Below are 22,551 nucleotides of genomic sequence, written 5' to 3'. Positions count from 1 at the left end.
AAATCTGACCAGGTCACCCTCAGCTTGTGCAATTTTCCCTGGTTCCCCATCCGGGCAAGGATCTGGTTAAACACTGCATGTCTCAACTACAGGGCAAACCACCACAGGTTTGCTAGTTTAACTTACGCAAAACTAAACATTGAGCAACACACGGTGATCCTGCAATAAGCCCATCTCCAGACTGGGAACTAGACTAGCTTGCAAGGAGAAAACTAGGAATGTGTCCTTCACATGCAACGCTCCATTCTCCTGGAATGGTGGCAATCCGGTTTGCTCCATATCTCCTTCAATTTAGGAAATAATCTGGCTTTTCCACCACTACCTTGGAGTAGCTTACATTCCGGCTATCGTGTGCACTCCCATTTCTGTATATTATACTTTGATAATTACTATTCTAATGTTTATCCGATTCATTAAATTCTCGTATGTACTGCTCCGCTGCCTCCCAGCTACATTCAAGATTGCATATTATTATGATGAAAATAAATGCTGACTACAACTGCAAAGTGCTTGCTCCAAGTTTTGTATTCTTTGTACATTTAATTTTGCATTCCTGTACATTTTATAAATAAAGACCTACAAGTGCTAGAACAGAATAGAATGTTGGTCTAAAAGCCAAGACTGGATGGTTAGTTCACACTTCTCATTGGGCAACTTGATATCAAATCCACAGGTCTGCACGGCTTTCAAGACTCAAACTCTATTAAGACTGCTACGAGTGTCTCTTGCATGTAATTTATTTTGGAGTATAGGCAAATTATTAACCTGAATGCACCTTCAGCTTTCAGCAACAAGCCATAGCAAAGCTGAGTAGTTGCCAGAAAGGAAGTTCTGGCACTGGGACAAGGAGGGTGGGCCGTTGCTCTCATTCCACACCCTGTCTACGCCACTTATTTGGATTTATTTTATTGTTTAAAGCACAGGTCTAGTTTCAGAGCACTGAAGCGCTGTACACAGTTTGGATAGTCAGCGTTTAGGCTGCCATCTTTTAATAGTAGTGCAGTAAAGTGAGCCGAGTGTTGTGCGTCCACTGGGATTAGTCCAGCGTCAGGTGCTGTTTAAATTAAAAGAACACCTTTTGAGAGATTTGCGAAATTGGGGAATTGTGGGGGTATTCGAGGGTGGGTGCGTGACAAGAGAAGGATTGTTTGTGTGTCCTCTCTTTGCGGACACGTATTGAGATTAGAGAAACCCCCAAACTCTGTAGCTACTAACCTATGGGTTAGAGTTTTGTTTTAGCTCTTCCTCTTGGGAAGCAGAAGTATTTTCATGAAAACGCATCATGTGATTACACCCCCCCCCTTTAAAAACCATAGGCAAGTATGCATATGTTTGATGTCCACAGTACCTACAAGGATGACATTTCCTTTCTGAGATGTGTGAGACATATTTGGATCTCATTTTATTAAGCAATCACCAGATAAAGCCTAGCCAGCAAAACTGAAACATCATGTTGCAATCTCAGGAGCTGGGAGTCAAAAGCGAACAATTCAGTGTACAGAGAGAGGATGTGGAAATAGGAGGAAACAATGATTCACTGGTACAAGCCACCCACAACCGGGTAAAAGTGGGGAAAGAAAACATTTTTAACTTAAAATGTACCAAGACCATTCTAACGAACAAATTCGGAGAAACTGCACTAGTGCACAAAAACAATTGTGTTCACGTTATCCAATACAAGCCAAAACGGCGAGAGCCTGTAAATGAATGCACAAGTAATTATCAAACAATGCAAAGGTAATTTAAAATCAACGTTCAGACACTCACAACACAAGAAAAGGATTGTAATCTATAAACTATTAAGTGCGGCACCTGCCTTCACACCCTGGCGGTACCCACGCTGCCAGAACACCACGTTTCCCCAGGGCTGGGGACAGTCGTCTGCACATTGAATAGCAGCAAAACTGTTCCCGACACATACATTAGAATGTAGATAGTACACAGATAGAGAAAAAAAATTATCGGAAGACAGAGAAAATTGGCAACCCGAACTCGAAACATGCCCATCGCATTAACAAATTTGTAATACCAGAAAAAGTGGTTGCCATGTAAGAAGCGGTTATTTGACATAATGCATTATCATCCTACGTTTACCCCAATTAAGATGTGTATACATCTTATATAGACCTTAATGGTAAATCCTGATTACCGCACAGAACGCGTGTTGTACCGACTACCTTGAAAGTCGGCTACTTAATTATATTTACTACCATCCCTGTGTTTATAATCAGGTGTGTTTTTTTGAGCCACACAAGCACATACTTCATACGCAGTCAATGTTGCAGGCTGGACAATCTAGTAGAACAAGCCCAGTGAATCAAGAAAATGGTGGACTGTCTTCGGTAGTACCGTTAAACAGAGCTACACTAGCACTGGGGGGGGGGGGGGGGGTCTGCAACCTTTGCCGCTCCAGATGTTTTGGACTACAACTCCCATTGAATATAGTCACAATAGTCAATGGCGATATGTCATGGGAGTTGTAGTCCAAAACAGCCAGTGACCCAAATTTGCAGACCCTGGCTTAGGATTTATTAATGGTTAGTAGTGCTGCAGACAGATACCAGAGTAGGTTACCCTTCCCTTAATTACAGAGCAGATTTGTACCTCGTTAAAAGTTCTGGAATCCAGGCACCACCTCTACATCCCTCTTCCTCATCCCAGTACTTACCTTTGGGTCATAGCAAAGCAGATACAGGAAGGACGCCCATGTGCACCACAAAAGACACAGACACCAAGATCAATGCAAAACCAACCCAACACCACTGTATTCAAGGACGAAGGCAGGAAGACTCAGACCTCTGCCAACACCTCAACCTGAAACAGCTCCCAGAACACCCACACCAAAGGAAATGGAACGGGCCCCTCCACGTTGAGCTGGTAATGATGAATGAAGGTGCTAGGAGTAGCCCAGATGGCATCACAGTAAATGTCCAGCAAGAGCACCCCCCGCAAGGAGGCCGTCACCACCCTAGTGGACTGACCTTGAACCACCCCCCACCCCACCCGCCAGCCATAGGGCCGTGGACTCATATGCCAGGAGAATCAAGGACTTAATCCACTGGCTGATAGCAGGAGTGGAAGCCCTGCGGCCACAGCCTCCTGCCCCAAAGGTGGCCAAGAGATGGTCAGAGAGACGAAAGGACTCAGTTCTGTTAAGATAGTGCAAGGCCGCCTGCTTCACATCCAAGCAATGCCTAGCCTCCTCCTCAGAAGAGGACAAACAGGGAAGAAGGCAGGAAGGACCACATCCTGAGACTTATGTAACCGAGAGAAGACCTTAGGCACAAAGGAAGGGTCACACCGCAGGACCAAGGCCGCCTCCCTGACCACCAGAAATGGAGGTCTAAACATGAGGGCCCCAATTCCCCCAGACGAGCCGCAGTAACCACAATCAAAAAGGTAGTCTTCAGCATCAACCACTTTTGCTCAACATCTGCCAGTGGTTCAAAGGAAGGCTTCTGTAACATAGCCAGGACCAAGTCCCAAGGAGGATCCACCACTGGGCCCAAAGGACGAGAGCCTGCCACCCCTTTCAAAAGTCTTGAAACCAGAACCCCCACCCTCCCCCGGCCCCCAGCTCCTAGAGGGGACAAGAAACCTGAAACCCCTGCCGAATGAGAATAGAGAGTGGAAACAGCCAACTCCTTCAAGGAGAAACAGCAAGGCAGCCCACAGGCCCAATGGCGGTCATAAAATATAAGCATAGAGGACTGACACGCCCTCTGGACCGTCCCAGCAACAGCATTCAAAAGGCCCAACACCTGCAGACCCTCCTCTCAGTTTCCAGACCGCCCCCCAACGGATGACAGAAGAGAAGAGGGTGTCCCTCAGCCAGCTGAGCAACACCCACGGAGGAGCCAACTGCATCTCCAGAAACCAAGGGCACCACCAGTATAAATACCCCTGTGAGACACCCTGATCTTGCCGATGACTCTAGGAACCAGAAGAACAGGAGGAAAAGCATAAAGAAAGCCCAGGGGCTAAGGCCAAGGAAAGAGCGTCCACTACCCAGGCTTCCGGGGACAGAGTCTGGGTGCAAAACTGGGGAAGCTGAGCGTTGCAGGTGGCGAGAGGGCCAAGGAAGTAAGTTCCTTCCTTCCTTCCAAAGGGCAGGAGAGACCAGAACCAAGGAGTCGTACAGAAGGGATGCCGGTTTCCAATGTGACAGCAGGTGGTGCACCAAAGGTCTCATATCTAGCCAGGCCTGACGGACCACAAAGAAACCGGAAGCCATAGGACCCTGGAGACACATGCAGAACTGGGCCCAATCAATTGAAGAGTCTGCAAGGGAGACAAGTGCGACTTCGGAAGATTGAGTAGAAACCCTCCACTGGACCAGAGTACGACAGACAAGACGAAGATGGACCACCACCCAATGCCGGGAGCTGATCCAGATCAACCAATCATGCAAGTGGGGGGTGGGAGGGGACAGACATGAATCCCGGCCATGTGTAAAGACACCACCAGGGGAGCCAATAGCTTTGTGAAGACTCAAGGTGCTGACTTGAGACCGAAGGGCAGAACATGGAACTGAAAATGATCCTGCCCCTTGGCAAACCTCAGGAACCATTGAGGACTCTGGTAGATTGGGACATGGTAGTAGACGTCCTGTAGGTCGAGGGAAACCATCCAATCCCCACTCGACACTGCCAAAATGACAAACTGAAGAGACTCCATCTTGAAGTACCGAAACCGAACCAAGGCATTCGGTTTCTGAAGGTTGATTATGAGCCCCCCTGGCTTGGGGACCAGAAACACATGGGAATAGAAGCCGTTCCCCCTTCTGACCGAGCGGCAATGGGACCACAGCCCTATCGTAAAACAGGTCTGACATAAACTCAGTCTGGCACTAGTTTAGAAGGAGGTGGTCCTATCCCACCCCCTAGCCACCACCAAAGAGAAGAAACGTCATTGCAGCCATGCGGGGACATGCCCCCTCCACCTGGGTAAGGGTAAGACTCCTATAACATAGCAAAGTAGGCTAATGCCACCCACGCCTCAGCATTAGGACTCCTATTTGTATTAGGCCTAAACTCCATCTTTTTACTAGGCCCGAAATCTACCAATCTGTGAGGCTGCGGCATTTGCACCGCCAGCCTCTCTCACAAAAGGGACCAAGCCATCCACACATCACACCAGCTCTGCACGAGCCTTGTTCCCACAGACGTTCATCCTTTCAGTGTTCTTTCAATGTTGCAATTACCGAGTATTGTGTCTCAATGTTGCACTTACCGAATATTGTGTCTCAAAGAATGCGCTCTGCGGAGAACGTGGGACTGACACAGGCTCCAGCGCAAATGCCCATCCATCTCCACTAAACTGCCTGTGCCCTACACCCTCCATTCCACCAAAACAGGGCCCACTGGTCCTGATCCCCCCCCCACAATTCCTTTCATGTTGATAAAACACCTAACCCCCTTGCCGTGGCCATTCCAGAACACCCACCATAGACCTAATCCCAAGCAGCAATATATTCTCTCCAAAGTAACACATATCTGTTCAAAAGTAACACACGTCTGTTCGTATTGTGAGGCACCAGGGAAGGTAGGCGGTAGATCAAGCCTCCAGAAGAGAAACTTGGGTGAGGGGACTGCAGTATCAATGAAGCCCTGAATGTGGAGGTCGGCATGTCAATATATTATCCCCTCTGTTCAAAAGACCCCCCTTGAATTTGATGTTCAGGTATCTGCCATCATGATTTGTCTGTTCCTGTTGTGTAGCTTAGATAGTTAGAAATGTAACACCCGCTGACCTGACTTTCACTACGGAGATGAGCCCAGCTGACCCACGTGCACCATGATCAACTGGTAAACAGCCAAAATGGAGCCAGGCATCCCATATAGAGCTGGCCATTCGATAGGCCCCCCCACCAACCAGCAATGCAATATCTGTCTTAGTTCAAATCGTCACCAGTGATGCGTTTAGCCTTTTTGATGTGCTGCCTGTGTAATTTTTGCCAGAGAACTCTCGGACAGCATAGTTCTTTGCTCTTGTTTTATATATTATATATAAAACTTTGTTATCCTTGCAAAACTATATCTTGGTCCCATTCCCTGACGGGGTGTGTGCTATTATTCCTTTATTATTGGGACATGGTATTGGGAGTGTGCCTTCACGGTGCATGTCAGACAGGAGCTGGGAACAGTCAGTGCCATCAACCAAGGCCTGCCGCAGACCACGATAGCCAGCCAGCACCGTACCCGTGGCACAGGACCCATAGGTGCAGGCCTGCAAAGCCATATGGGACCCCATGTTGGATTTCTTGAGGGGAGAATGCACTTTCTGGTCCACCAGGTCGCTGACCGCAGCCTTCTCGGGCAGACATGGACGAATGGCCCACAAGGCTGGCCAGAATGTCATCAACCTCCACCACAGGAGGCAGTCGGGGCTCCTCACCCCGGAGGGGGTACTGCTTAGCCATGAAACGGGACATGGAGATTTGTTCCAATCCGGCCCACTCACGAAGGAGCTTGTCCCGAATGTTAGAGATCAATGAAAGACCCAGCTTGGGTGAATGTTTATATTGGCGAATAGAGGGCTCTGCCAGGTCCACAACAGCAGCATCCTGAAACCCCATAGAAACGTAAATATGGTCCATTACCACCTGGACCTCAACCCGGTCCAAATATTGGTCAGAGGCATCCTCATTAGTCAATGAAAGGGAGGACTCAGCAGTGTCTGAGGAATATGAAGAAGAACTAGACGAGGTGGAATCAAGGGCAGGCGCAGAAACCCCAGAAGCAGCACAGAATGCCATTAAGTCATCAATCAGGGCTTTAGGGTCCTTGTGAGGAAACCCCAGGAGCAAAGGCAGCCACCCTCCTCTTTTTAGGTAGTCTGGAGGAAGAAGAAGTAGGTACTGCATGTTTCCTTTTTTTCTGTGTGCTTTCCACATCTCTGAATAGCCCCACGACAACGCAGCATACACCTGTGACCAGTGCTGCAATATGTCGAAGAAAAGCCTGGGGAAACCCTGAGATGTGTTTGTGTTGCCTCAGCAACCGAAGGAAGTACCAACAAGCCCCACCCCTTCAAGGGGAAGAGCCGGAATAGTGCCCTGCAACAAACAGAGGCAACCTGCACCATCCACAGCGTCAGGAGAGGCAGGAGCCCGCGGCTCAGCAACAGAAGGTCAGCGGCCTGCATCACCCGCTCAATACCAGAAGCCAAAGCAGCAGCAGTCCGTGGCCCGCCCACTTCCGGCCTCTGAAACAGAAAAGCGGAGCGGGAGTCCGTGGCCCACGCACTATAGGCAAGTGGCCCGCTCTCTGCAACCAGAGCATCCCGCCACAAACGACGGCCCAGGAGGCAGCACAGGCATGGAGCAGCGGGAGCCTAGCAGGTCAGCGGGCCGCTCACAGCAACCGGAGCAGCCTGCCACAAACTACCACCAGGAAGCAGGGCTGGGTGCCCTGCCCCACATCCGCCCCCCAAACCTCCAGCACACTCGCCTGACACACCGGGCTGGGCATGGAACACCTCCCCCACCCTCCTTATCTCGCTGATTACAAATTGTTTTTAACAGTAATCTTGGGCCATTTAAAAGAACGGGTCAGGGATTCGAAGAGGTCATCAATTCTCCAAACGGACTTTAGAAAGGGCCATTCAACATCCTTGAATGCAGTTGTTCTAAGAATCCTCCAGCAATCTGCTTGGGCATCAAAGGAAGGGTCGATTGTAGCCTCCATAGACCCATCTAATCAGTTTGACAGGGTTGGCCGTAAGATACTTGGAGAAAGTTGAATGACTGGGGGCTGCCTGGTGATTTATTGAAGATACTGATGAGACTACATTGCAACTCCGCTATTAGAATAAGAACAAAGATGTGGTTCTATCCAGGAGTGTTGAAGTAAAAAAGGGCATACATCAGGGGTGCATTCTAGCTGCGTGCATCTGCACCTGGGAATACCTAGAGAAGTATGGTTTTGTGTCACCAAAAATAGGCAAAGTGGGAATTCCAGGGTTATCTTACGCGGATTACTTCCTGCTTTTTGACGTTATTAAAAAGGGTCTGCAACTACTGCTGAATGGTTTTATGAAGTATGCTGAGGGAAATGGGTTAAAAATCAATCCAGCAAAGAAGATTTTGCACTTCTCCAGAGGAAAGAAAGGAGAGAATACGTCATGGTTCCTATAGGAGTGCAAACTCTGATGCTCTGAGCATACGGCATATCTGGGCTTTGAAATGTGTGCACGCCCTTCTAAGGGAAATATCTGGGCAGGGTTGAAAGCCGAGGCAAAGGCACTGGCCATCCAATTAATAAAATTGGATGGAAGATTCAGTAGATTTCCGATCAAAACAGCCGTCCAGTTCTATGAGGGGAAAATTGTACCTAAGTTATTGTATTGGGCGGGGAAGGGTTCGGGGCAACTCTTACGGAAAAGGTTGGAGTCCCTAGAAGCGTTAATCTGGAGTCGGTGCTTGGAACTTCCTAATTCAATTCCAATGCCAGCAATATGGTTTGAATAAGGGCTTTTATCACTCAAGGCACGAATCAACTGGAAAAAACTGTCTTTGCTGACAAAAATGGTTGACCCTATGGAAGATACACTCTATGAACAACAACAACAAAAAATCTAGCAATAATGAAGTCTCTAGGCAAGAAGGAAGACCTATGTGCCCTAGAAAATTAGTGCGAGAATGTCATGGAGGAGTTGGGGTTGGACATGGGCTTGCTGTTAAAAAATCCCTCTTTGATAAAGACTAGTGTAACACATTGTAAAGATTCCATGCGTACCCCTCCGTGAGGCACCTGTGAACAGAACACAAACACAGGGGAACCAGGTCATTAATTATGTTCCAATTTACGAATAAAATTATGTGTAATCAAATCCTCAGATTAAGGGAGAACATACTATACTCCAAGGAAATCCTTGTGAAGCATAGAAATTTAAGTTAGAATAATAGTGAATGTAGGTTCTGTGGTCTTGAGGGTAGTGTTGGAAAAAAGTAGACACATAATCGTAGATTGCTTGCTTTTAGCAGAAGCAAGACACATTGCAGTAACTGGAGGGTCTTGCAAGCAGATCAAGTATTGCAACGATGTGTCTGCATTAATAGCACAAAAAATGGCCTGGAGATCACTGCTTTTCTGAAATCCTTGGAGTTTAAAGACAAAACCTGTCCGAAATATGATAGGTTGAGGGGTTTTAAGGTAAACAGAGAAGGTGAATGAAAAACCTAAGAACATTAAGTGAAATTGTAATGATTTTTTCTTTTAATGTGTATAGGAATTTATAGCCATTTCTTGTTTCCTGATGTTCTTTTATTGTTTTTCTTCATTTAAGAACAATGTATTGTGGTTTCTTTACAGCTTTTGATTTGTATGTAATTGTAAAGGTTTACTTTAAACCAAGACAATACAAAAAAAAAAACTTGGGAGGCCAGTGAGGTGAGTGGCAATGTCATGCACGCAAGTTAGACAATATGTCACGCTTGAGAGGGACGTCATGCTGCCCAGACCCATCCGACGCATGACGTTCTCCTGGTGCAAGTTACACAAGGAGACTTGCAATGTTTATAGGTGGCTGGGAGGGTACTGAGCGACCAGCTAAGGACTGGTAATCTTATCAATTTTGTTATGATACCTCCGAGTGTTGCCGTTCCTTCCTCAGCTGCCCGCTTCCTAAGGGAGATCACACTGATATGCATTTTGAGGTTTCCTTGGCTTTTCTCCGGTAGGCTTTAGTGGGTTTCACTTGTTGGTGAACTACGTCCTGCCACAGGGAGTGAGAGAAATCACTCTAGTGTCAACTGTCAAAAAAAATGATTACTTATTTGCAATGTGGGTGTTTAGCATGGTTCTCCTTAGTGAAAAGGTTGGAGCTGTGCTCTTCGCAAGTTGCCCGCTTCTAAAAACTGCGCTTTAAAGTCATCATTGTGTGTTTAACTGTGATGTTAAAACCATACCAATAATGCAATGTTTCAATACAAATAAGGTGTTCAGCACTACTAGCTGCTATCGCTCTTTTATGCTTCCCCTTAACAAGAATTGATTGTGTTTTATTTCAGTTAAAAAAATCGATACTAGATTAGTGTTATGTGAACACATGACTTTAGATTAGATTGTACCCTAGTTCTGTCGTCACTTGATAAATAGCGCTGAATGGGGGCACAAAAAGTGTGTTGCTTAGACGTGAGCTTTCCCATACCTACACAAAAGCCCAAACTGTTGGCATTGCCAGTGCTTGTTTTGAAATGCATTGTAATTTGCTTTCTATGAATAATTGTGTCCAAGCAATCAACTCACACTATTTCTATCGCTTGCTTCAATGAATGTTAGCATTCAGTTTAGAGAACGTGGTCTCGTTCAGCTTCAGGACACTTTTTGGGGTGGATTCTCTCCTGTGCTCTGAATTGTCTCCTTGCCTTTTGTGCGAGAGGTTTACTTACATGAAGACCATTCAGAACACACGAGAGATTGCATGCCAATTGTTTGCAGCACCTACAATGAGAAAGGGGGAGAATCGGGGATGAAGTGCTGTACATAAAAAATGTGATATGTCTAACTGCATAGTGGAAAATCTATGGCACAGTAGCATCAACAGGTGGAGCATTTTGAAATGAAAATAACAGTCCACAGAAACATGAGACAAAAAAGTCAACGATAGAAAAGAAGCCCTGGGTTTGAATCATCCACTCGGTTTGTGTTAAGTAGACCAACGCTGCTCTCCAGCTGTACATTTACTAAAATAGCACTTTAGAGACAGACAAAACTCGCAAAGTGAGGAAGGCTTCGGGAGGAGAACATGCTGAAATGTCATCCTATCGCTCAAATTAACTGCACTGTGCAGATTTCAACTGACTATATAGTGTGGAAGAAATTAACTGAGCCCATGCTTGCTGTGCCAGTTCAGAACCGAGCTTTCGGCTTCTCCCTGCCGCATGGAATTTTTTTTCTGATGCAACAGCTTCTTACTCAAAGGGTACAGTTGGTTTATTTTCACCAGCCATTTAGTTTCACACTTAAGCTGTTGAATACATATAACTCCAGGAATATCAGGGGCTGTGGAGAGCCAGGCATTATGAAATGGGAACCAGTGAAAAACTCCCCGCCCCTAGCCTCTTCGAGGCACAATCACCTAACTAATGTTTCCCTTTTTCCTAAATTGCCAATCCCTTCCCTTTTCTTCTTATCCATGGGCGCTCACACACATATATCGACATCAATCAAATCCTTACCCCGGGGCCCTGTCCAGCTGTGTACTCAATTTCCAGAAGCAGCTCCTCTCCGCCGCGGCAGGGCTCGGCCAGGGTGACATCCAGTTGCTCTCCATACCGAGTAAAGGGCCGCACGCTGTGCACCAGGGTCAGCGGCTCCTGGCCAGCTTGACGCAGGGCCCGCACAGACTTCACGCGTAGGCTCCGGTGCACGTCGAGGATCAGGCGTGCTTCACCCTCCCGCAGGCAGTGCAGCTCCAGCCGGGCAGATCCGCGCAGTTCCCGAAGCTCAAAATCTACCTCCAGCGCCAGCTGCAAATGCTTTTGCTCAAAGGCCCGGAAGCTGGACGCCGAGGCCACATCTGTGGCCCGCGCCGAGTGCAGGGACCGAGGGGACATGACGGTGGAGAAAGAGGGCCCAGGGACAGCTGTCAGGACACAGGCGTCAACCAGGAAGCGAAAATACAAGTGAGAGGTGCAGCGTAAGCCTGGAAAGAAAGCAGCGGCACGCGTCTCCCAGGCAACCGTGTCGTCACTTAAAGCGACACAGCAGGAAAGCGTCCCTTACTTGTGGCGTCGGCCCTTTTACATTTTAGTGATGACTAAAACAGCTTTTAGACAGTATATTAGGCGCAGAATGGAGCATGATTTCAGACATTGCCTCTGTTGTTATGTTCAAAAGGGAAGAGCCAACATACATATTCATTTTGAAGTGTATTTCTAAAACTGCGTCAGTAAAGAGGGTTGTTATGCACTTTTTTCAATTTATCGGCTGGTCAAAACTTTGTGGGGCAACATTTAAACAGTGGCACATATTACATTCCAGACAGTCTCTACAAACAAGCTGGGCAGCAGGTCAAATGTGCGACATGCTTCTGGGCAAAGGATCAAATTTACATTGCTCTCAACTCACACGCTTTTGGCGGGTGTCACCCGCCTTGTAAAAGGCTGACTTACCCGCCAAGCCTCCTCCACGACCATTCATTCCAATGGGCGTCTCACCCGCCAAAAACAAAATCGGGTGATTTCACCCGCCATTGCAACACAAATGGTTGAGAGCTATGAATTTACGGTGCAGTCGCCACCGTTGCTGGGGTGCCCCTCAGCCTGGATGTCCTGGCCCGGTGATCCGGATACTGCTGAGTGAGCTTGGCAGCGTGCACCCTGCAAGGACATAGTGTTCCCCCGCATTTAAGCATAGCTCTCAACTCACACGCTTTTGGCGGGTGTCACCCGCCTCGTAAAGGGCTGACTCACCGGCCAAGCCTCCTGCACGCCCATTCATTCCAATGCGCGTCTCACCCTCCAAAAACAAAATCGGGTGATATCACCTGCCTTTGCAACACAAATGGTTGAGAGCTATGATTTAAGGGTGCTCCCGACACCATCCGTGGTCCGCCCCGGAGACCGGAGGCGGACCACTAACATTGGCGATGAGGAGGTCTCGCTTCCCCACGCACGTCGGTGTGCGGGCCCTACGAGGTGTTTTAGCTACTTTGCAAGGGGGCGAGGCGAGGAGCCCACGTGTTGGGTGTTTGCCGCGTGGCGGGTGGCCCAGGGACCTGGCGCTGTCGTAGCCCTGAAGAAAGGGCGGTGGGCGTGGCCCACGCAGACCCGGGCCTGGCGGTGAAAGAACTGTACGGCAGGGCAAAACCGTCCATAAGAATCCCCAGGTGGCGGGGATAGCAGAGGTCGTCCTGAAAAAGGGGCATGCCCCAGCAAGCCCCAGAACAAAGGAAGCAGGGCAGAGCCATCTCTCCGCCTCGCCTGCTGGGAAGGGATGAAATGCTCCCACACCCGGTCCGCAGTGGTGAAGAGCCTGCCGGGGTCCACAGTGAAGGGGGGGCCCATCAACACCCGGGGCCTGTAAAAAAAAAAAAAATAGTTTTTCTTCTCCAGTGCACAGCGAAGCCCAGCAGCGGGCCAACAGAGAAAAGGGGTGTGACCCCAGTGAGCCCAGCGGCAGGCCAACAAAGAAAGGGGGGCCATCACTCCGCCTCACCCGCAGAGAACGGGAGGAGGAGTCCAACACCTGGGTCGCTGCGGTGAATAGCCTGGGCAAGCTCAGGGGCACAAAGAAGGAAGGCCCATTAATACTCTGGCCCAGAAAAAGAAAAAGAAGAAGAAAGAAATCATTTTTCTTCTCGGCCTTTCAAAAGTGGATCTCGAGGCTGGCCAGGCGGCCCAGAACAGGGTCAAGGAATAGCCCCAGAATAACAGACATCCTTTGAAAAGGGGAAAAGAGGGGTGTCGTCCAACCCCCTGAGTTCTCTACCTGCCCAGGCCCTAGAGGTAGCGGCTCCACCTGGAGTGCTTGTGCGCCCTCTGGGATCTCGTTAGAGGAGGACCAAAGAGCAGTGTGTGCGTCATCCACACCAACCAATTACAACATCCCAAGGGTAGCGGCTCCAGGGTATCCATAACGAATCGCTGATTCACATTGGAACAGTAATCCCACAGAAGTTAATAAATCTAGAATCATCCTAGCTACACTAAATTATAAGGAAGCTATACTCCAGGTAAAAAAAGACACCTACAACAAATGCATTGAGCAAGCTAAATCTAATACTAAAGAACTCTTCAGAATCTTGAAAGAACTGGAAACCCCTGTCACTGCATCTGACACCTCCATCAAAGATAGCACCTGGTACACTAATAGCCAAAACGCTCTCCTTGGTAAAATAGCCACTCTCCAAGACAAAATTAACGACAAACAATCTAATCTACAATCCAACCTGCAACCTAACTCTCTCCCAACTCTATCCCAGATTCGCTGACTCCGTTCAGCTTCTCACCCCTATCTACCACTGAAGTGGAAAATATTATTAGCCTCAAACCTTCTAACTGCCAAGGGGACCTCTGCCCAGTGCCCATCATAAAGGAAGCGGGCCACGAGCTAGCTCCATTCATCACCACTCTCATCAATTCCTCCTTCACCACAGGGATTGTACCGGACAATTTGAAGGATGCCTGGGTTATCCCGCTCCTAAAAAAACAACCTTGGATGCCAATATACCTTCGAACTATAGGCCCATCACCACAGTGCCGTTCTTACTAAAAATCCTTGACCAAGCTGCATACCTACAGATTCAAGACTATCTCGAATCCAATAAACTCTTGGGTCTAAGTCAATCTGGGTTTCGGCCCCGATACAGAACCGAAACTGCCCTTATCGACCTCAAAACACAGATCGAAGATTTAAGAGACAAGGGTAAACTTGCTCTACTACTTCTTCTCGATCTCTCTGCGGCTTTTGATCTCGTCAATCATCAAATTCTGTGTCGACACCTTAAACTAGCCGCTCATTTTTCTGATAAAGCCACAGTCTGGATCAGTTCATTCCTGGACAACAGATCGATGCGTGTCTTCTCTCCCCTAGCAGCAGCATCACCCGCACCCATCAGCTGTGGGGTACCTCAAGGTTCTTGTGTCTCCCCCACGTTGTACAATGTGTTCACCAAACCTCTATTTGATATTTGGGACTATCTGGGTGTCACATATACTAATTATGCTGACGACACCCAGATACTCATTCCAATTTCAGGAGACTACACTTCCGACTCTCTCTCTCTCTGTGAATGCCATCTACCAAGTCATCCAAGCCTGGATGGCGCAACACAGACTCTGTCTGAATGACAAGAAGACAGAGCTCCTAATTTTCGGCTCTCCTCAAAAACTATCCAAACTGGCCCCTGAATTCAACTCCTTCATCATTGATGATAACACTATCAAGGCCCCTAAGGACAATAAAACGTTAGGGATTTACATTGACTCTACTTTATCCCTGGCCAGACAAACAAATGCAGTATCCTCTGCAGCGGCATATACCTGTAAGCTCATTACAGCTAGCCGCCCCTTCCTATCACCAGCCAACTGTATCACACTTGCCAGGACTCTCGTGCTGTCAAAAATTGACTATTGTAATGCCCTCTACTTGGGCACTAACAGATGTAACCTAAACAAGTTACAAATCATCCAAAACAATGCTATTAGAGCAGCTCTCAACATCCCTAGGAACCAACACATCTCAGACACTAGACGCAATTTACGCTGGCTCTCCGTCCCTCAACGAATTTCACTGAAAACACTTGCCCTCACTCACAAATGCTTACCCAACCAAGCACCCTCCTACCTAGCCCTCAGATTCACCCTCCACAACACCAACAGACCCCGCAGAACTGCCCAGTCTAACTGCCTCTCTATACCACGTTTCAACCTTCAAAGATCTGGCAGAGCCAGCTTCCCGGTAATGGCAGCGAAACTCTGGAATTCGCTCCCCAACTTGCTAAGATCTGAACCCTCCTTCCACAGATTCAAAAACATGGCCAAAGTCTGGCTAACCGCCCAGGACCCATCATCTACAAGCCAACCACCCCCATGCGCTAGCCACCCGACTCACCTCTTGTACATAGGTCATGACTTTCTGCTCACCCCTAACTGCATTATGTATATATCTCTATAACTGTAATTTTAAACTGTAATTTAAACTATAATTGTAATGCTCCGTATGCCTTATTATGTTGTAACTAAAATACGCGCCAGGATGCCCTCAGGCCTGGTGCACTCTATAAATAAAATAAATACAAATAAAAGGATAGACACCCTAAAACCTACCTCCTGTTGCCACGTAGTGTGCCCGCCCAGCAGTCACCATGACGGAGGACGACAATCAGGTCATATGTCGAGGACAGCTCGTGCCACTGCACCACTTTGACACAATGGACTTGCCTGCTAGGTTGGGACCCAGGTGGACATCCTGGGTAGAAAACCTAGAGCTATACTTTGAGGCGATGGAGATCAAAGATGCAGCCAAACGCCCAACACTCCTATACTCCGCCGGACTGGCGGTTCAGAGGCTATTCAAGACATTAAGGCCCAGAGATCAGTCATACAGTGCAGCCATCGCAGCCCTGAACGAGTACTTCCGGCCCATGATCAACAGGGACTATGAACGGTTCAGGATGAGGTATGCAAGGCAGGAGGAGGGGGAGAGCCTTGATGCGTTCCATGGGAAGCTGCATGGCATTGCACTGTCCTGCGACGTGGGAAACTTCGAGGGGGTTGAGATCAGAGCACAGATCATTTACGGTTGCAGCTCCTCGAAGCTATGCAAACAAGTCCTGAGGGACCCGACGCTTACCCTCGATCGAATACTAGAACTCGGCTGGGCCCAGGAACTGGCGGAGGTGCGGGCCTCAGTCATGGACTCATCCCGACACCACCTCAAGTTGGAGGCCCCCATGCAGCGAGTAAAGCTCAAGGAGGTGGCAGCTGTCGGCAAGTGGCAAGGAGGAAAGCCGATGAGGAGGGGAGACTGGCCAAGGAGAGACCCCAATGCCACTGTATGCCATTAGTGTGGGTGGGATCTCCCACACCCACAGGACTGCCCTGCGAAAGGACACATCTGTGGGAGGTGCGGGAAAGTAGATCACTTCGCACGGGTGTGCCTCTCCCCCACTCCAGCCAGCATGGCGGGGACATCGGGAGGGAGTGAGTCGAAGTTGAGAAAGACCCCCAGAGTGGCGGCGGTCCAGGTGACGGAGGGTCCCAGAGGAATACATTATGATGTTGGAGAGGGGGAAGACCCAATACTCATAGCCAAAGTTGAATCTGCCTACTTTTTGCACCTAGACATCAGTTCCACTTAAGCTACCTATAGCTGTCTATAGTACCTTACTACAATTGGGAGTCACACCGTGCTATCCCCTCGCCCAGCCAACATCTTGGGCTACCTGCAAGCTTATTGTGCTGTGTCTTATGGTCGATAACGGACCACTTTGACTGTGTTGTGCCTTATGGTCGATAACGGACTACTTTGATTGTGTTATGTCTTATGGTCGCTAACGGACCACTTTGATTGTGTTGTGCCCTACTGTCATTAACAGACCATGCATTCTAGCTCATATTGTGTTTCTTGAATATCATGCCCTATATCACTAGGTGCATCCCTGGCTTCAACTAGCCACCCACATTCTACATTACGCCACCCTAGCCAGACATTTTAGCGAAGTAAGGAAGTAAATTGTACCAGTTAACCACACCAACTACCATGTGCAGAAACCTGACCTCCCTGACCCTCCTAGCTACAATCATGGCCTTTGCTACCTACAGCACTCGTCCCCCCACAGACAGAAACCTCAGACTCAGGGCAAGACTACCTTGCATATACAAACCCAAAAGAAACAGTACAAACAATAATGCTAGATCCCCATCTATACAGACACACATGGTTAAGCAAACCCAAGCTACGACACCTTTAACTCCAACCACAACTCCTACTCACCTTCACAAAAAGAAACGCCGGAGTCAAAATAAGCACAAAGATAAATTTGCAAGCCATCCTATTCCTAAGAATACCCTATCACTTACTGGATCCCTTATCAATGCCAGATCCATGGTAGCCCATGCAACTGAAATTGCTGACATACTAAACAAAAGTAGCATTGACTTCCTTGCCGTAACAGAAACCTGGCTTCATGAGGCAGCAGGACCTGCACTGATGTTAGCCGTACCTGACAATTACCAGATCCATAGAGTAGACAGACCCAATGCTAAAGGTGGTGGCCTAGCAATTATCGCGAAAACCACCTTGCCTATTAGACTCACCACCTCACCTCCCTGTTCTTCCTGCAACGTCCTCTCAGCAAAATTGCAACTTTCCAATAACCGCACGCTAACCATTCACCTGATCTACAGGCCCCCAGGTCTCTTGGGAACCTTTGAAGATGACCTTACCACCCTCATAACGAACAATACCCAAAACCATTCGCAAACGCTGTTGCTGGGCGACTTTAACATCGGCTTTAATGAGCCAGACAACAAAAATGCCCTCTCTATAACAGCTATCCTAAATGACCAAGGCCTTACCCAAAAAGTCCTCTCCCCCACACATGCTAAAGGCAGAACCCTTGACTGGGTATCTGAACTTAACTGCAACATAATCATTACTGACATCACCCCTCAACCATGGACTGACCACTACCTAATAAATTTCACTGCCACACTTGACCTCCCCAGCCCTAAAATTATCAAAATGATACCACCACTCCCCACCAGAAGTAAAAAAGACATTACTTCAGAAAAACTCATCCCCCTCCTCCTGCCTACTATCAATGGCCTGAAGGACAACACTGACCCAGACATACTAGTAGACACCTTTAATAAAGCTATGTCTCATGCACTAGATACTATTGCACCTACAAAACTACGCAAAGCTAAGCAAGAAGCCCACCTCAATGCCTGGTTCACCTCCCAGCTTAAGGACCTTAGAAAGCAGAAACGAAAACTCCAATCTGGCGCAATTCGCCTACCGACGACAACAAAGCTAAGCTCACCCAACTTACCAAACATTACAAGTCAGAAATTATCAACACAAAAAAAACTTATTCAATGATAGAATTACCAATGCCAAATCTAATACCAAGGAACTTTTTGCCATTCTCCGGGAAATGGAATCCCCTATCCAACCAACTGACACGGTCCCCAAGGACAAGACATGGTGCACTAATATACAGAATGCCCTATCGAACAAAATCTCCACCCTCCAACTTAAAATAATTAATAAAAAAGACACCCTCTCTCCTACCGATCAACAAGCGCCTCTAGTGACTGAACCCAATACTATCCCCCCTTTTAGCTTTAAACATATCTCCATCATCGACACTGAAAAGGCTATCCTCTCACTGAAGCCCTCCAACTGTAAGGGCGACAGCTGCCCAGCTCAAATAATAAAGGACGCTTCCAGGGATTTAGCCCCATTCATCTCGAAGCTCATTAACTCATCCTTCAAATCCAACACAGTGCCAGTTGACCTAAAAGAATCCTGGGTCCTCCCCCTTCTTAAAAAACAAACCCTCGATCCATCCATCCCGACCAACTATAGGCCTATCACCATGGTACCCTTCCTATTAAAAATTATCGATAGAGTAGCCTATCTCCAAATTCAAGATTATTTAGAAGCCAATCATCTACTAGGCTCGCGCCAATCGGGCTTCCGCCCTCTCCATGGCACTGAAACAGCCCTGATAGACCTTAAAACTAAAATGGAGGAATTCAAGGATAATGGGAAAACAGCGCTGCTACTTTTACTGGACTTGTCAGCAGCTTTTGATCTGGTGGATTATGCAGTCTTATGCAACCACCTCAAGCTCGCTGCCAATTTCACAGGAGAAGCTTTAGCATGGGTCCAATCCTTTCTAGCCAACCAGACCATGAGAGTGTTTTCCACCTCCAACTGTGCCGATCCCATCCAAATTACATGTGGAGTCCCACAGGGCTCCTGTGTCTCACCCACCATGTACAACATTTTCACCAAGCCATTGTTCGACAAGTTGGACAGACTGGGCGTCACCTACACTAATTACGCAGATGACACCCAGATCCTCATACCCCTTTCGGGCAACTATGGAGTGGACCTGGCTCTGGTGAATAAAATCTACATCCTAATTCAGGCATGGATGGCCACCCATGGCCTCTGCCTGAATGACGATAAAACTGAAATCTTGCTCCTCGGATCAGACCATAACCTATCTAAACTCACACCGGACTATGCCTCATTTAACATCGATAATAACACTATCAAGGTTATGCGAGAGGTTAAAACCATAGGTTTTTACCTCGACTCAGCTCTCACCTTCAAAAAGCAAGTCAACTCCCTCGCCTAAACTACCACTTACACGTGTAAACTCATCCGTGCTGCCAGACCCTTCCTGTCCAGCGCCAGCTGCCTCACCCTGGCCAATGCCCTTGTCATGTCCAGACTATTGCAGCGCCTTATACTCAGGTGCAAATAAGTCGGTCACTGACAAACTCCAGAGATTACAAAATAACGCTCTCAGAGCAGCTTTGAACATCCCACGCAGAGAGCATATCTCCAAACACCGGACCGAGGCCTACTGGCTAAAGATAAAGGACAGAATCCTCCTTAAAACCATTTCCCTCACTTCCAAATGCCTCAACAATCAAGCAGCCCCCTACCTAGCGGAAAGAATCAATTGGAGACCCTCTAACCGACTGACGAGATCTGCCAACACCTTCTTACTTGAAGTCCCTAGATTCAAGCTTACCACGGCGGGTGGATCTAGCTTCCCAGTTAGAGCTGCACAATCATGGAACACACTCCCTTCTGACCTTAGACGCCCTCTACCCTTCCCTAGATTTAGATCTTACGCTCTCAAATGGCTGCACAACAACGATATGTAACGATTTTCACCCTTACCTAGCGGAAAACGTTATACACCTGTTAAGACGATATTCTTATGCGCTTAACACATCTTATCCTATATGTATTGTATCACCTGTATCATTTGTTGTAAGTGACCACTGTTTTTGTAATAGCCTGTGTCAGGCACTGTAACTAAGTTTCAAGTCTACTTGTATTGTTGCGCACAGCTGCCCACGGGCTTGGAGCGCATTACCAAATAAACAAACAAACAAACAAACAAACAAACAAAATGTGTTCTTCCTGTCCTGCAGCAGCGCCAGTGGCCAGTTTGATCCTGGAATCTTCTGAGCTCAGGCAGCCCGTCGTCGTGCCCCGTGGTGGGCGGACTGGAGCACACCTGTTTGTGTGCAGTGCTAAGCGTTTAAAATTTTCAGTAGCTGCTAAGGGGTGCTCGGACAGGAATGCATCCAATGTTTGCTGTGATGATGTAGGGGCACCCTGAGCCGCTGTCGTCCTGCGAGACCCCTCTGCATCTGATCGTCTTAGAAGGTCTGCGAAGGCACTTCGACCCATTGGAATAGTGGGATCAACTATTCCCGGCACCTTCATCAAACCCTGCAAGTAAGCCTCTTCGGAAGTGTCCCTGGGCGAACCAGTGGGCTGACCAGGTTATGCAGGATGTTTTGCTCTGTCACTGCCGCCGTTTCGGGGAAGCCCTTGAAAATTGGTCTACTGCTTGCTCTGCGTCCACGGCACCCTCGCACCGAATTTCGTACACTTGGCATTACCATGTCTGAAGTGAGATGAGTGTGCCCGGACCAGAGTAAACGCGGTTGCCGTGTTGCCCTGCTGTGGTAACAACCTGTGCACGTTCGCTGCATTTGGGACACCCTCGCCTCTGCTACCGCGGAATCTACACTGTCTCAAGACGTCCTGATCATCGCAAGCCGAACCTGCCAGCAACGTGAACTGAACTTGAGAAGTCTGGGTCTGCCTGCGTCAGGGACCGGTGAGTAGTCCATACCCCAATCTGTGGCCCCTAGCGCAGGAGCCCATTTCGTTGCTACCGCTGTTGCGAAATAGCGGATCCTTCCCGCACTCTCACCCTGCCTCTGCCCACAAGTGGAGGCCTTGCTTGAGTAGTGGGGAACTTGTTCTTCATCGCTTCATCTACCTTCCTGAACTGTCAGAGACCCTTGAAGAGACCCTACTTTGTCCATTGGCACCAGAGCATGCAGGTACTTTTGAGCATAAGGCTGCTCTCTTCATAGGGCCCGGACTTCCTCCTAGTTAGATGTATTTCTGATGTCGAACTGGGTCTAATGATTACTTGCATTGCCTGTTTTCCTCCGCATCTAGGTGGTCTACATATTACGTGCTCATAACTCCTTAGACCCCCTCGGTCTTGTATATATATTGTATTGATTGTGATTTGTTGATTTACTTTAGTATTATTGTGATTCTTTGCTATGGTCGATGTTACAAAGGCCTTGTAATAAATGTGTCTATATTTTTAATATAACACCTGTCTGGATTAATTTGTAAGTGTCCTTGTTTGTGTGCTCATTGAGGTCTTTCCGTCACCCTTACCCCTCTTGAGACTTAGTCTTGACCGCTGCCATAGCTACCCTGATTTGTCTGGCTTGTCCAGAGGTTACCCTGTTCCAAGAAACTAGGCTGGCCTTCTGAACCTCTGCCCCTCCAGGTCCGAGTTCAGAAATCCATCTTAACACCGACACCATCCGTGGTCCCCCCAGAGACCGGAGGCGGACCACTAACATCACGCATGAGGTGCATATGCGAATAATGGTTATATGTGATTTTAACGACCAAAATTTCAGAGTGGTACATTTCATCGTAACCATGAATTAAAAATTGGGGGCCCCCCTCAAACCACCAGTTTTCTTACCCTTACGTCACCCCAACCCCATACCGACCCATTTTAACCCCTTACCCCACTACCCTATATATATGTTTAATATTTTCGGTACTATGTAGTTCAGTGAAATGTACCTCTGTTTTGTGTTTGGTTAAATGACTGGATATCCAAATATTTATACAAATAAAAGTAAGTATACGCCTGCCTCACGTAGTTATCCTAGATGCTAACTTTTTAGAGTGGGCTTGATGGTCACTTGATGGTCACTTGTGCGGTGCCCACACTCCAATGGGCCGCACTCCAAAAATGTACATATTTGCATAACCATGGCCACCACCTTCAAAAAGA

At 47.9% G+C, this 22,551-nt stretch overlaps 1 protein-coding gene across 2 annotated transcripts in view; it reads right to left on the bottom strand.

Moving 5' to 3' along the window:
- Positions 1–11,696, bottom strand: part of RNPEP (arginyl aminopeptidase) — a 183,711-nt gene extending 172,015 nt beyond the window's left edge. Inside the window, exon 1 of one of the 2 annotated variants that reach the window (XM_069633582.1) lies at positions 11,183–11,696. In XM_069633582.1, coding sequence (XP_069489683.1) covers positions 11,183–11,560 — 378 coding nt within the window. In that variant the 5' untranslated portion in view covers positions 11,561–11,696. The remainder of the gene's footprint in view (positions 1–11,182) is intronic. The other variant, XM_069633583.1, reaches the window with a different exon arrangement.
- Between the last annotated feature and the right edge of the window lie 10,855 nt (positions 11,697–22,551).

This window comes from Ambystoma mexicanum, chromosome 13 (assembly GCF_040938575.1).
Source record: "Ambystoma mexicanum isolate Mex_15411 chromosome 13, UKY_AmexF1_1, whole genome shotgun sequence".
Lineage (NCBI taxonomy): Eukaryota > Metazoa > Chordata > Amphibia > Caudata > Ambystomatidae > Ambystoma > Ambystoma mexicanum.
The sequence above is the reverse complement of the archived record's forward strand: the minus strand, read 5'-3'. Positions and strand labels throughout refer to the sequence as shown.